The following is a 15,153-nucleotide window of genomic DNA, read 5'->3' as shown; positions in this document are numbered from 1 at the left end:
CTTTGTTTAAATACACAATTGTTGTTCCAAAAATTTATGACTTTCCTTCAAATAATATATGAATTATCACAATTTCTTTTTTACTTCCTCATCTGTCTAAAGAAGCTATATAAAGACATCCAAGTGTGTGTGTACATCCTCAGCTGAGCTGCACTTCATCACACCTTCTAGAGAACACCATTTCCATGTCCATCCCTCCCCCTTTCCTAGCCATTTTCTTTTTAAGGCCATCCATGTGTTCAGCCCCAGTGACCATAGTGGAGCTGGCTGCTCATTTCACTCCTGCCATCCCTGCTAGCCACTGATCACCATGGCTAATCAGATGGTACGCTAGCCTGCACCGATCATTAAGATGACCCAAATTAACAGTCCAGCCATGTCACAGTGCATTCATTCCACATATACAGACATGGCCTAAGTATAAGGAAGAAACCTGCACGTGCTTATCTGTGTTTCCATTGTAGCTGGCTTTATTGATTATCATGATCTGCTTGGGCACTTAAAATCTGCAAATGGGAATCATTTGTGAATTATTCCAAAGGCAAAGCAGATGTGCCTTTTTCTCCCAGCAAGTCTCTTCATTTGTCTTTTTCCTCCAGTTGGACTGTAAAACATCAGAGATTAACATGCCCAGCTCTCTACTTAGAAGGGACTTTTAATCATATCTGTTTTCTATCTTAAAAAAGAAACTCATTTTTCCTAGCCAGGTAAACAAGGTATCTCAGGCTCAAAATTGTGAGTTCATCATCAAAATTCTGTCACCCAATTGTCTTGTAGATGGTTGTCAGTAAAACTCGGCTCTTAACAGTTATACAAGCAGCCCTTATCTTAACCACAACTATGACTATCAGCACCTTGCAATGCCTGGTGTAAATCCATGCCCCAAATATTTGCATTCTCAATAGTCATTTTTCCACAATACTGTCTAATAATTAGAGGGTCCCATTACCTGCTAAATGTTTGCATAAATTATCAATCCATTATGCACAATAAGTTTTATAAAACATTTACAGACAGAGATCATGTTTAATTAAAATTAACTTCCATATGTAAGCCACGTGTGCACTAATGATTCACAGTGACCTTTTATTACCTATAGTCCCTTGTTTTGGATGGATGATTGACAGCTTGCTGTTTGGCTACCATGTTGAATTTTAGCTGACAAGACTTTTCATTTTAACTCAATTTGCCCGCCTATCACAAGCTGGTGGCAGGCCAGACCCCAGTCACCCAGCTTTGCCTCAGCAGCTTGCTCTAGTTCTCATTAGTACGCATTTATTCAGTGGGAATTGGAAGACAAATGCTTGAAGGCATGTGAACTAAGTATAGCAAATTAGGTTTAAAGACTGAATATTTATAAGTATATGGAAAGTTGGTGTTTTTTTTTAATTCTAGAGCAAATTGAGAACCAAGTGCTAGCTTTAGTATAAAAGAAATGAAGATAGAAGGGGGACAATTCTAAGAATAAAAATACTATAAGCTTTTTCTTTCCATTTTGGAAATATGTAAAATCTCTCTGACAACACCTTATCAAATAAAAACCTGGCTTCTCTTTCATGGAATGCTTGCACAATGAAGTTAGCATCTCATGTGTGAGAAGGGAGGGGGAAAAATGAGGGTCATGTTCATTTGTTGCTTGGTTATCCCTTGGTATGTTTTAAACTGCCTTGTTTGTTCGGCACTAGCACAGAAACAGATGTTGCTCTACCGTGCAGGATAATTTACTGTACCTCCTGGTGTAGCATGGAAGTCCTTCCAGGGCCCAGCTGGTCTGTCAATGGCACTGGCTGGTGTCTGCTCAACTATGACAACTACAAGGAGAAGCTGCAGTTTTTTTTTTCATTGTGCTATTGTCATTCTTCTCAACATATAGTTCTGCCCACGTTCATTCTGCGGCTGGTGGAAACGCTGCTGGCTTTTGTATCCCGATGCTGTACTGCAGACCCCATAAGCTACCCTCTCCACTGGCGATAATAACACAACTCATTACTTTTGTCGCCTAATGATTATCGGCATGATCGCTCAGAGCAACAGCCAACCTCGTCTTGCACACATAACTGGTACTGGAAGGTAAAACAGATTTGTCACTTACGATCTGACTGCTGAGCCACACTTTCAGCTCCATTATTGTGATTAACTTCTGCATAAGATATGCTTGCCCAATTGTCATTTGTGATACTGCGATGGGCGCAAGCTGCCATGCCTCCCAAGAGCACACCAGCCAATCAGATATGACCGTGTTATTCGGACTGTTAAATGCTTACTCTGTCACAGCAGCCACCCCAAGCATTATCTTGCTTTTGTATTTTTTCTTCCCACACCTTACTGGACTTGTGTGAACAGAACTATTACATATGTCAGCTACTATTTCATACCACATGTTAAAATGATGATATGTTATCGTTGGTCCAACGGGACCAGCAGTAGGACATGGGAAGTGGACCACTGGTTTTCACCATAGAAATGTTGGTTGTTGGGGTCTTGCCAGTTGAATCTGTCGTGTCAGGTGCCTTGTGGCTATCTGCAGTAGAGTTCATGTTCCAAAACCAAAGTTCTCTTCTAGCCTCATCACCAGCGAACCGATTTGACTCTGCCTGATTAGAATAACGAAGGCAGTCTAAGAGAATATGCACAGCCTCACTATACGTCACATTGAATAACCACACTGTCCACACAGAGCTGACCGCAGCCTCATTTCTTTAGACAAATGCATGCTTAAGGAAAAAACCTCCTGGGAGAAGGCACCCAAATCTACTTCATGTCCCTGTGCAAGCTGTTCATGGGTTTACATTTTACCAAAGTAATGTTTATTTCTGTGCTTTTTTTGTATACAAGCCACCACTAATGGGCCTGCCTTTAATAATCTAGTAGCTGGGGACTGGCTATGCCAGAATTGTGCTCGGCACCAAGAAACGAGGCTCTGAACATGTGTATGTGTGTGAGGTTTCTAAATTGCAAGTCATAAACACAATCATTTATTACCATGTGAAAGGGGGAAGCTCCATTTGGAGCTCTTTCACATTTGCTGATTAGAAAGAATCAACCTTTATATTCCAGGATCCATTCACGCTGGCGGAAGCACAGTCACTTTTGATTATGAAGGGAGAGATGCAGCCCTAGACAGGAGCTACACACTGATATGCATGCTATCAGAATGATTTATGCAAATTATGCATATTATTCCCAAAGGAATTCCTCCTCAAACTGCCAGGATAAATCGCCGGAAATTAGCCATAAAATCTGTCGTGCTAGGAGCAAAAGGTGAAGGCCACAGGGATAGCAAGGACATTCGGCTTCTGGAATCTTCCAGGATAGGATGGTGGTGAATATTATTCTCCCTGGATAGTGAGGGGAAAAAATGTGGTTTTCCTCTGAATCCTATAAAAATGTGTTCCTTTGAAAATGTTCCAGCAAGTGCTGACTCATTTTATTTACAGCTGGCGTAAGAGAAATTAAGTGTTAAGCTGTCTCCAAATGCATCTAGTACAATTACTTTACCATTAACTGCCTAAGTGCTGGTGAAAGGCTAAGCCTGTCTTTAAAGGCTTTGCTCCTCTAAGACTGGTGCAGTAACCCTCCAGTAGTGTACTGTGAAAGGGGGGCAGGTTATAGAGTCATGTTACTATGTTTGTGCCCCTTAAGAGCTCAGTCCTTCCCTAGAGACTGTTCCTTCTTTCCTCACTCCATAGACAGCACAGCTTCCTCCTGCCTGTGAATCACCAAACGACATTGGGGCAAAGCCACTACCTTCTTTACACTCTCAGCCTCATTGATTCTCTTGGGACTCAATGAGTGTGACGAGACTATTTTCCTACCAGGCAAGGTTGTTGGTAATGAGCCCTAAAAGCCAACAGAGAGCTTTTCCCAGTACTCAGGCTAAAAGAGCTGTTGTTTACTTCCTTCAGAAAGCATCATCCTCGAGGTCCTGCGGCTGTGCTCCTACTCCACTGTCATGCGGGTAGTTGAAGAGGATATGACTTTGAACTTGGAGACTAGCAGCTACCATGTGCGGAAGGGAGACTTTGTAGCTCTCTTTCCTCCCATCCAACACATGGACCCAGAAGTCTTTGAAGCTCCAGAGGTAAATAAGCCTCATGTGGGTTATCACTTCTGCCCAGTAGCAAGCTCATTCCTCCCCATCCTTTCAAGCACTCTCACTGGAGATTTGAGGCAGCTTGGTGATGATTTCTGTATTGCCCTCTACTAGGAAGATTTTTGCCTTTACAAAAGGTTCTTTTCCTCCCTAAGAATCTGCCTCTGACATGTTGTGTGATCTGTGAACAAAAATTTAGATAAGTCTAAATGCTGCTTAATTCAAATGAAATGGACATTTTACCTTGGTCACCACTACTGAGTCTCTTTGACAAGAAATTACTGAAGCCCAAGAGGGCTAGCTATTGACATGTGGCATAAAAATTAAATAACAGTAACTAGATTGATAAGCACTTCCAAAGTGAAACGGACTTCGATCACCAAATACCATCATTAGTTAGGACCAAATAGTAGTTAAGCCCTTTTAGCTAAAGGTATGTGCCCCTACTTGATCAATTAGCATGGCACTATGAACTTCCAATTGTGAAGCCGCTGCTCTCGGGTGAAGCTCTGAGGGTAATTGTGTCATCTCCTTTTTTTTTTCTGAAGCTAGAGTTAATGAATATCAAAGACTGGAAATTAATCCACCCTGGTTCATCCCTTAATACCACTTCAGAGAGTCACCCCCTGCATGCAAATTGAGTTCAGTTCCATTCTGCTTGTGCTTTGCATGAAGTGATGCTGCTGACTTGTGATACTTACCATCCACCTTTGTAAAAGGAAACTTCTGACCTCCTTTCAAACACCTCATAGATGAATCAATTTTAAATACAGGTGCTTTGATAGATATTCTGCAGCCAACCTGAATTATAATATTTTTGAATTTAGGAAATTATTAAAAGGACAGACTCCAAAAAATGACATAGTTTGTTTTTTTTCAACCAGCAAAGCCAGTTTCTTATTACGGGAAAGTGCACAGTTTCTTAGGTAGACAGTATGCAGACAATGACAGCAAAGAGGATGTAGAGTTTCAGCCAATGAACGAGCATTCTCCAGAGAACATGCTGTATCTCTACATTTGCAAATAATTCCAGTTGTTAGTATATATTCAAAAAATAGCACAGCTGAAATTAATATCTGAAAAATGTTTGTGTAAATTAAAATAGTAATGTTTCCCCTTACAATTTTTTACTTCTGCTTAGGGCTTTCTTTTTGATTATTCAGTTAGGAGCAGAGTTTATTGTTCATGTGATCATAGTTAAATCAGAATTATTGTTGTCATCAAATAAGAAAAGTTCGCCAGACTTCCGCCATATTTATGGGAACCTTTCTTTATGCTTTTCCTGCCTCTCACTCTTCTACCTCCTTCAAAAAAATCTGATTGATAACTTTAAGAATTCAAAAGCCAAATTTATACATTATAAGTGTTAGGGTCAGGCATGATGGTATGAAGGCATCGGATCACTATATGCTTTAAATCAGCCTGAACTACGCAGTACATTCCCAGCCATCCAGGGATACTTAGTGAGACCCCCACTCTGTTCACACACACACACACACACATACACACACACACACACACACACACACACTCACACTCACACTCACAAGGAAGGAAGAAATTATTAAGTGTTGATTAAGGAGTAGTGGTGCACATCCAAAATCTGGCATTTGGCAGGATGATACAGGAAATTAACTACTTCAAACCAAGCCTTGGATTATATAAGAACTGAGAGACAAAGATGGGGATAGGCAAAAGGAAGCTGGAGGAGGATGTGTATTAAGGAAAGAGGAGTAAGTTTTAATTTTTATATATGTTGCCCTGTGGAATGCAGACATTACCCAGTGACCTTAATAGTAAACGAAAGGTTGTCCTCATACTAAATAAAATTTTAATTTTGTGAACAGTAATTTAAAATCTTTAGGATAGCTCTCAGGAGCCTTAGTGGATCTATTATTTAGTAGGTTTTAGCATTATTCAATTATACCTGATTTGTGTTAGAAATAGATTTTACCACGGTGTTGTTTTCTTGAAATTAGTTGTGGAATAATTATCATTCTTTGTACAAAAACAAAAATACGATTTGCAACCAATTTATGCAGTTTTGCCAGTTATTATTACTTATTCTATAAATGTCCACTAAGCACTCATTACTGTCAAGTAACACATAAAGCATTTTCTTTGGTTATTGTTAAGATGGCAATAAAAAAATACAATAGAAACTCAGATTTCAGATGCCCATGCCAAACCACCATCTACTAAGAGTCATGAAAAGTTTAAAAGTCATATGGGTCATTGGTCACTAAAGTCACTGGACCTGAGTCCAGAAGAAAACCCTACACCTCACTATAGACTTTATATCTTTAAAACTTTGATTAGGAAGACTAGGAATTATAAGTACAAGAGAGGCAATAACTGAGCCAAAAATATGAGACTGATAAATTCCAAATGTAAGTTTACTAGCTCTTGGGAGACATAAAACTCTGGGATCCTTAGCCCAACGTGGGTTCTTAGCACGATAAAGTGTACTTTCAGAGTATCTGAGCATCACTTCCCAAAACTTGTCCTGTTTCTCCTTCACACATTCATCCCTTTGGTACCTGTACCTCTCTACTCCTGAAAAGCCCTCCATTATTTATCTCTTTGTCTTAGGAAACCCTCCCACCCTTACTTGCCTACCCAGAAAATTCTAAATTCCTCCACAATAAGCACCTTTGTCATCTCCTCTTGGAAAATGTGCAATTTCCATTAAATTTGTGAGAATATGTCATTGTTCATTTGTCACCTGTATGTGCTTTTCTATTGTACATGCCCACAGGATATTACTACCTTGCAAATTTCAAGTATTTTGCAGCTAAGTACTCAAGTGTCATCCTATCAACAGGATACTATCCATGTAAAGTAATTAAGGAGACATAATGTTGAGAGATTGCACTGAAAATGAAAATATACATCAATTAAAACAGAGTACACACTGAATAGATTAAATTAACAAGTAGCTTAAATATAGTCATACTACTAAAAACGCTAAGAATACAACAGATAGTCACAGTAAAGCATGGATTTATTACAAAACACAGACCAAGAAAGAGGACAGAGCCAGGCGTTAGTGGCGCACGCCTTTCATCCTAGCACTGGGGAACCTGGTCTACAGAGAGAGTTCCAGGACAGTCTCCAAAACAATACAGAGAAACTCTGTCTTGAAAAAAGAAAAAAGAATGGTAAGAACCATGGTGAAAAGACACATGAGGAGGCTGGAGAGATTGCTCAATCATTAAGTACACTTGCTGATCTTTTAGAGGACCCAGGCTCAGTGCCCAGCACCTACATGGAAGCTCACAACCACTGTAACTCCAGTACTAGTGACTCACCACTGATCTTGTCAGGTACTAGACACGCACATGGCATACATAAAATAAAATAAAACAAATCTTTAAAAAAAACTTTTTAGAAGACCCCTAAAAGGCATCTAAATGGCGTGGCTGGGCAACTCGCCCTTCAGTCTTTGCAAAATCTAAGAATAGTTTTCAAAGACATTATTAAGTGGATTTTAAAGAACATGAAAACTTGACTTTGAGATGAAACTGAATTTTCAAATATCTAGAAAAGTAAAGTTGCAAGCCACATGGGATAAACAAAATGCACTCTGAAATCTAATCTGGCCTGTAAGTCACCACCATGTAACTGGTATATTAAGGATTATTCTTTCCCTCAATATGGGCTACTTATCTTGTGATATCTCACATTTGGATGACTCTTGCTAGTGTGTGGAAACATACAGGCAAATGAAACACATATGATGAGAGTAAAACAAGAGAAGCAGCCCTCCTTGACTCACTCTTCCTACTTTAGAGGTAAAATGCAGATTATCTGTTAATTGACTAGCAATGACTCACTTGTTAAAGTGTTTCTAAGGTCTTCCCAAAATTCCCCACTGTTATAGACCAGAAATCCTACAACTGGTCATCAAGTAATGGGAAGGAAGGAGTGATGGTTTCTCTTCTAACAGAAACCATGTAGCTATATGTAGAGGGGATGAATTCCACAGGTCCGTTTTTCTAGGTCCACAAGTGGTTAAGAATAGAGAAACATGTTTACAGTATTAGGCTGTAGGGAACATGCAGCATGGTTGAAGATATCAGTGAGTACCGTCACTGTGCAGCTTCTGAGGTAAAGACACAGCAAAGTGACATTAGAAGAACAACACCTCCAGACTATTCCAGAAAAGGCTCTGCTATTAGAAGGTCTTGTTTAATCTCATGCAATGTGTCTCCATCTTCAGAAGGTTGTGGGTGTAACGACAGGCTAAAGTTTGAAAGCCCTTGGAAAAAAGTACTCTCGATCACTGTGGTAGCTTCAATGTCAGGGTTATTTTAATCATCATCACTGTTCTTTGAATAGACCTGTCATCACAGGTGAATAAGTACTGTAAATAAATGATTATTTATCTCCAACAAGAATAGATCGTGCCTTCAGTAGAGTTCAAGGAAACTAAGACAAAATTATCTTCTCTTTTCCCAGAAGTCTTTTGATAACATAATAGTGCCACAAAACTAAAAGGTCCCTTGTTTACAATATAGGCCTTGCCACATGGCTTTTTTTCCCCTCATAGCCAGGTGCTTTATATTAAGGGAGTTTCTGCCACACCAGCACATTGACTTTTCACATTTATCACACGGAAACCCTTAGTGTCCTGGTGAAACAGTTTTGAAAGCCCTAATCTGCAATATTGATTAATTGTCTCTGGTGTAAACACTACTATATTGGGGAGGTAAGACATTACCAACCTGAAGACTCTGATAGAGAGCCTGGGAGAGTTGTGCACACACATCCTCTGACAAGCTGGTACTGGCTGACAGCAACTCATGACTGATTTGAACCCAGATCATGAAGGTAAAAAAGGACTTCTCTGGGATGTCATCCTATCTCCTGGAAGACTGGAATCCAGGGGCAGCACTAGACTCTTCTTAGCTTTTCCAAACTCTGAGAAGTATGCTAGGAAGTTCTATCTCTTGTCTAATTTAGAATTTCTACATTCAAGTCAAGAACTGAGTGAACTAAAGACATGAGCGTATCAAGTGCCCTCCCAAATATCAGGTCTGTACTTTATGCCTTTGTATTAGCAACGCAGTTTATACAAGAAACACTTGTTTTGAAAAGTGCATTGAACTGAACTAAACATAGTATTAGGAAAACATAAATGAGGTTGTTAAGCAATTCTCCTCTGTCGTGTACATTAAAAGTTCCTCTCATTCAGAAAAGCAGAAAGTATATCTCCTATCCAGACTGGGTTTCAAGTCCTTCAGTGTTGTACGTTTCTGCTATTTGTACACTCCGAATTTGCAGCTACTTCCCATTATCCGTATGCCCACGTTCCGTTATCTATCTTTCCTTCCAGAACGTGAGTATTGCTTTAAAAATAGTCATTACTGCCATTTGTTCATTAGTCCAACAAGCATATGTGGAACCCTGCCATGGAAGTGTCACTGTGTTGGAGGCTGTGAAAACACAGAGGTAGACTATGAAGATGCCAGGAGATTCCCTCACTCTACCATCTTCTGCTAGCTGGTTCTGGCTGCAGTTGACTTTGTCATTTTCGCATGATGAGGTCCAGAGAAAGACTGATTACAAGCCACTAGTTTCTGTGATGCTTTCTTTCCAAGAAAAGGACTTCTTGAGGGCTCCAAAGACTTTTTTCCCTCTGTGCCATTGGCCAAATTGCTTCAAATCCCGTGGTCCCAAGTCAGTCAGAGTTTGTTACACAATTCAGTGAATGTGCCCACCTCCGGAACGTTATAGTAGAAGACCTAGTGGGCAGTAGACAGACTAGGTGTCTTTCACACCCACTCCTGTTTCCAATACCCTAAGGTCACTCAGAGGCTTTATACTTGTGATTAGTACTGAGTTTGAGTGGAACTTGCTAGCTTACCTCTGCTTTACGTTACTATTATCCCCAATGGCTCAGGTAAGATTATAACATGCTTCCCTTTAGGTGTTGAAACTAAGCTAGCTTCCTAATGGAGATCATAGGTTTTCCTGACATGAACCTGTCTGGGTTCTCCATGCATAGGCAGTGGAACAAACATAAATTGTTATTCAAATTTATTTTCAGATTTTATTCAGATTTGTATACTTATGTTCTAATGATGACATGCAAAGAGCGAATGCTACTACTGATAGTTTCCCTTTTAGTTTTACTAAATAAGCCATAAAAATGAAAATTTTTGAGATATTAATTCTGATGAAATTAAGACAGGATGGCCGAAAATTGGAAGAGTAAACTTAGTGATTGGTTACAAGTTTGAGGGAGCTGCCCTAGCCTCCCACAGGGTCATGGAGAAGAATTTGGGCAGCCTCCTTAGCTTGAGGCTCATTTTACATTATCTAGGATACTGTGAAGTCATAATTTATGGCACGTTTTCTTTTTTGCTTTTTCTGGCACAAACACCAGAACTATAGTGAATTTTTTTCTAGGATTGTGTTTCATGTCAAAATGTACTTAAGCTGTTTGGCCTTAGCAGGAAGCTGTAGGAAAGAGTGCTAATCTCCTTAAATTGGTCAACAGGAAGAAAAAATGTAGCAGTGTTGAGTTCAGGAAAGCAGGCATGAGGCCCCAGGATGGAAGAAGCTCATCAGGCGAGGGTTTCATATGTCACCTCTCTTCTTCGAGAAACATTGTATGTCCCCAGAGAATACCACTGTGCTTCCTATAGAGGTGAACAGATATTTTCTGTTCTGCATTGGTTAGATCTCTCTGGATACATTCCATAACAGTGGTAAAATATAATTCTATTCCAGTATGTTTAAAGTATCACTTGCTAAGAAATAAAACAACTATAAAATGCTAAATGCATTTGTTAACATTATTGTACTGCTTTTGCAAGTTGGGATAAAATAGGAACTGTGCAAAGTTTTACAAAGCTCAAATACTTAACAAATTAAGTATTATGGGTTAACTAAGGTAAACCCAATACTGATAAAGAAAACGATTAACCTGATATTACCAAATTTGCCATTAAAATGGTTTGAACATTTGTGATGCATTCATAATTTATTTACATTATAGAGTTTCAGCATAACCTGAAATGTGTTGGATCTGACTTACTCTAAGTTGACTTCATGTAGTTTACATCAAAACTGTGGTTGAGCAGATCTAATGGGCTTCAACTATCAGAAATAATTGGCTGTCTTAGAAACCATGAGCGTTAATCTAATTGATGGTTTAATTCATGGTGGACTAAAATACAGTCACTCAGTTCCCTTTAACAAACTCAAGTGAGAGTTCAGCCAGGATGTTTTGGCAGAATGTCAAAATTAAGGCTGCAAGTCAACTACCCTAAATAAACGAACTCTCTGATTTTCTGTAGCAAGTAGTATAACTTATTTAAGAAAATTTGTCAGAAATGCCTGTTACCTAGAGTTAGTCCAAGCAGAGTACACACTAATAGAAATGCCATTGGAGAAATTCACATATAAAAAACACAAAAATATGTTTTGCCGCTTAGGTTCTCTTTAGGGCTTTGTTTGAATCTTCTTATTTTCTGTCTCTTTAATTCATTAATAAATACTGAATCCAAATTTCATGATACTCATCCATTAGTAGATAGTTGGGATGATAACTGAACAGCAAACTGTGGCTGCTAAGATGTATTGCTTCATAGTAACAATGGCAGCATATAGGAGACCCCTTCTACCCATAATTGATACATCAATGATCTACAAATAAAGATCCATCATAGAGGACAAAAATGGAGATAGATGGAACCTTTGTGCTTAAAAAGTATCACCATGATTTGAGTACTGAGTGTTCCCTCCAAAACTCATTCTATAATCTAAATGCCCTGTTGGTGGTTAGGTTATTAGAGGTAAAGTCTTTGACGTGTTAGTTATCACTCTCTCGACACCATATTGGCTACCAGAAAAGTGTGTTATTATAACAATAGACTGCCTCTCTTATTTTTACTCTTCCAAATGCACTAACTAACTCGGCCATTTTACATTGTGAGAAACAGCTCAAGACCCCATTAGCACCAGGCTCTTAGACATTTTGGGCTCTAGAATCATGAGCCAAAATAAACTTCTTTTCCTTGTCAATTGCCCAGCACAGAATACTAAGTAAGAAAAGACAAGAGAAATGTGAATAGTGAAGAGAAGTGGTTTAGGTAATTGTATATAGGTGTCCCCTGTAACATCTGAATTTTTTGAAAGTTTGAGCATGGCTTTCACGTATTCAAGTTTTACTTCCTCCTGTATGTTTTCAGACATAAAGTAACTTACACAACAAGACAGACAAGGAGAGGCAGCAACCTAGTAGACTTAACTCAAACAGTTCATGTAAAATTTTAATATTAACAATGTCTTTTATTCTTTATAGGAATTTAGGTTTGATCGTTTTATAGAAGATGGCAAGAAGAAAAAAAACTTTCTCAAAGGAGGGAAAAAGCTGAAGTATTCTGTCATGCCATTTGGACTCGGAGTCAGCAAATGTCCAGGACGATATTTTGCAATTAACGAACTAAAGCTACTATTGGCTTTACTTTCAACTTATTTTGATATAGAAACAATTGACAATAAGACCGTAGAACTAAACCACAAACGTTTGTTGTTCGGTATTCAGCATCCCAATTCTGACATCTCATTTAGGTATAAGGCAAAGTCTTTGAGAAACTGAAATGATGGCAAAGAAGCTTATCAGAGTGAAGCTACATGTGCTAAGCTCTGTGGTTTGCTCTACTCTTGCAAATTTGATACTACACTTGTTTGTTTGAAAACAGCAAATTTATATTTGATCTGAGATCAATTCAGTTTGTTCTTGGTCACAAAATCTGTCAAAAACTAAAGCAGGGCTGCAGGATAAATAATGCCATGTCAATCATTTCAGGATAAGTTCAAAGTAACAATTTCAACTTTGTACTTACTATGCTTTTTATCATTTCTCCTGAATATGCTTCTCCAGTGATAAATTTGGCCCTGGGTGATTTGTTTTTTTTTATTTTTTATTTTCTGAAATCCTCTAATATGATTTTATGTACTGTTGGAAAAGCATGCCATTGGACAGTCTAACAATATCCAAATTCTCAAGGGAGAAGGAAATTAATTCCCACGAATTATACTGTATGAAAATGTTCCCTTCAAGTAGAGTCTCAATAATGTCTATATCACCAGGGTACCTTTGCATTAAATGAATTTCTCAATAAATTAAATGTTCCAACTTTCCTTCAATATTTGATCATTCATAAATGCTCTTTTTAACTTTGTATTCTACAGTTTAATAGAACAAAATTTCTTGTTATATAAGACCTCTCGTGTTCAAGTTAGATACTGTTAAAATTTAATAGATAGGAAAACACAAAGTCTATTATATATTCAGCAACTGCTATAGACATTAGTTTTGGGCTTATTTTAGAGGAAAACACTGAAGTCATTATAGTGTTGATGGTGGTATTGGTGTTTAGTACAGACAGTAGTATATAAGACGGCAATATATCCTTTATTCAATGTTTCCATTTATATAAACTGAGAAATTAGGTGGCATTATTTATCCACAACCTTTTGGACTTGGAGGTTAGTTGTATTATTTAGCATTATCACACTAAGCTATACAAAATAATTTCATACCACACAATACAGCCTATATTAATGATTAAAAATTTTCTCCTATCAAATTTCCAGTGATTGACATTTGGCATAAATTGAGGTACAAAATGCAAGCTCACAGGGCAAATAATTGAGCCAGATTAATTCATGCTGCATAAATTAGAAATTCTAATGCTTTGGAAATTTTCTGTTGTCGCTATAAAGAAAATTGATTTAAAATAGCACCTTAAAATACTTATCATACTAGGTAAAACAGCATGGTAGCATTGCTTTTCTCTTTTCTAGAGCACGTGCTGATTGAATCCTGCTCACATAAAGGCATACTAGTATGAATTCTGTCTCAGCTTGATTGAGGCAGTCTTTATTCTAAATTTCTATCCTTCTTTTAAAAAATGCAAAATGACCATTCATAACTACATAAATTCACAGAATACAAAGTGAAGTTATGGCATATGAAACTGATGTGGAATGATTAGACCAACCCAAATGGTTAAATCAACCCTGATACGTAACACCTGTTATAAGAACATGTTGAGCTATATTCTCTTAGCAACTTTTACCATACAGTGAACTTTTGATAACTATATTCACAAGGTGATATGATAAAACCAATTCCCATATGCCCCCAAAAGACTATATTCCTCCTAGCTCTTTGGGGGTTTTTGTTGTTGTTGTTTACTTTTTTATCATTTCTCCTACACTTCCCCTGCCCCTATAATCACTATTTCACTCTAGATGCTCTAGGTTGAGTCAAGATGAAATTAAAACTAATACATGAGGTAGAGCCCATGGTCTGTCTCTCTTGGTTTTACTCTACTTAATGTTCTCTAAATCTCTCTATGTTGAATCAAATGACAGAATTTATTTTTTATGGCCAAGTAATATTCCATGATGTGAATATACCACATTGCCTTTATTCAAAAGCTGTGTCTAACCACCCCTACCTCCTGCCATGACTCCCCTCATTCTCCTGAGAACAAAGGATATGTGTGACAGCCCATCCTCAGGCCTGTCTGACACTCTTCCTTCTGAGAGTCTCTCTGGTTGATTTTGAGCCATCAACTTGTCAAATTTCCCATCTCATGGAATTTCTAAGTTCAGTGGTTGCAATTTTCAGTTGAAAATTGCTTTTTCTACATTACTGCCTGGCCATATTTTGTGATATCTTGTTCCTTTAATGTAACTTCGCTATCCCTTTAACTATATATTCTGGCTTATATTCTGTATCTGGCATTGCCAACCTACTCCTGTTTTATGGGTCTGATTCTATAGTCCCCTTTCTTTCAGAGTTTCTGGTGGCTTAATTACTGAGCATATGTTCCTTGGAATTTTGCTTCTGGAAAATATTTCTGACCTGAGCTTGATGTTCATTCCTCAAGGTATAATTTGTGTTTGATTTTCTCACTGTTAATGTTTCTGTCTAATTCAGATTACTGGGAATGCTCAACTGGAATACTTGGGAGGAGGCATTGTATACTAAGTAACTGAATTCCAGCCTTAAATAAAACATTCTGATTAAGAGA

At 38.1% G+C, this 15,153-nt stretch overlaps 1 protein-coding gene across 1 annotated transcript in view; it reads left to right on the top strand.

Moving 5' to 3' along the window:
- Positions 1–15,153, top strand: part of LOC101834951 (cytochrome P450 7B1) — a 165,596-nt gene extending 150,443 nt beyond the window's left edge. The window contains exons 5-6 of the mRNA XM_013110381.3: positions 3,906–4,081; positions 12,408–15,153. Of these exons, the coding sequence (XP_012965835.1) occupies positions 3,906–4,081; positions 12,408–12,704 (473 nt within the window). The 3' untranslated portion in view covers positions 12,705–15,153. The remainder of the gene's footprint in view (positions 1–3,905; positions 4,082–12,407) is intronic.

This window comes from Mesocricetus auratus, unplaced genomic scaffold, assembly GCF_017639785.1.
Source record: "Mesocricetus auratus isolate SY011 unplaced genomic scaffold, BCM_Maur_2.0 Super-Scaffold_6730, whole genome shotgun sequence".
Taxonomy (NCBI): Eukaryota; Metazoa; Chordata; class Mammalia; order Rodentia; family Cricetidae; genus Mesocricetus; species Mesocricetus auratus.
Note: the sequence above shows the minus strand (reverse complement) of the source record. Positions and strands in the feature narration are given on the sequence as shown.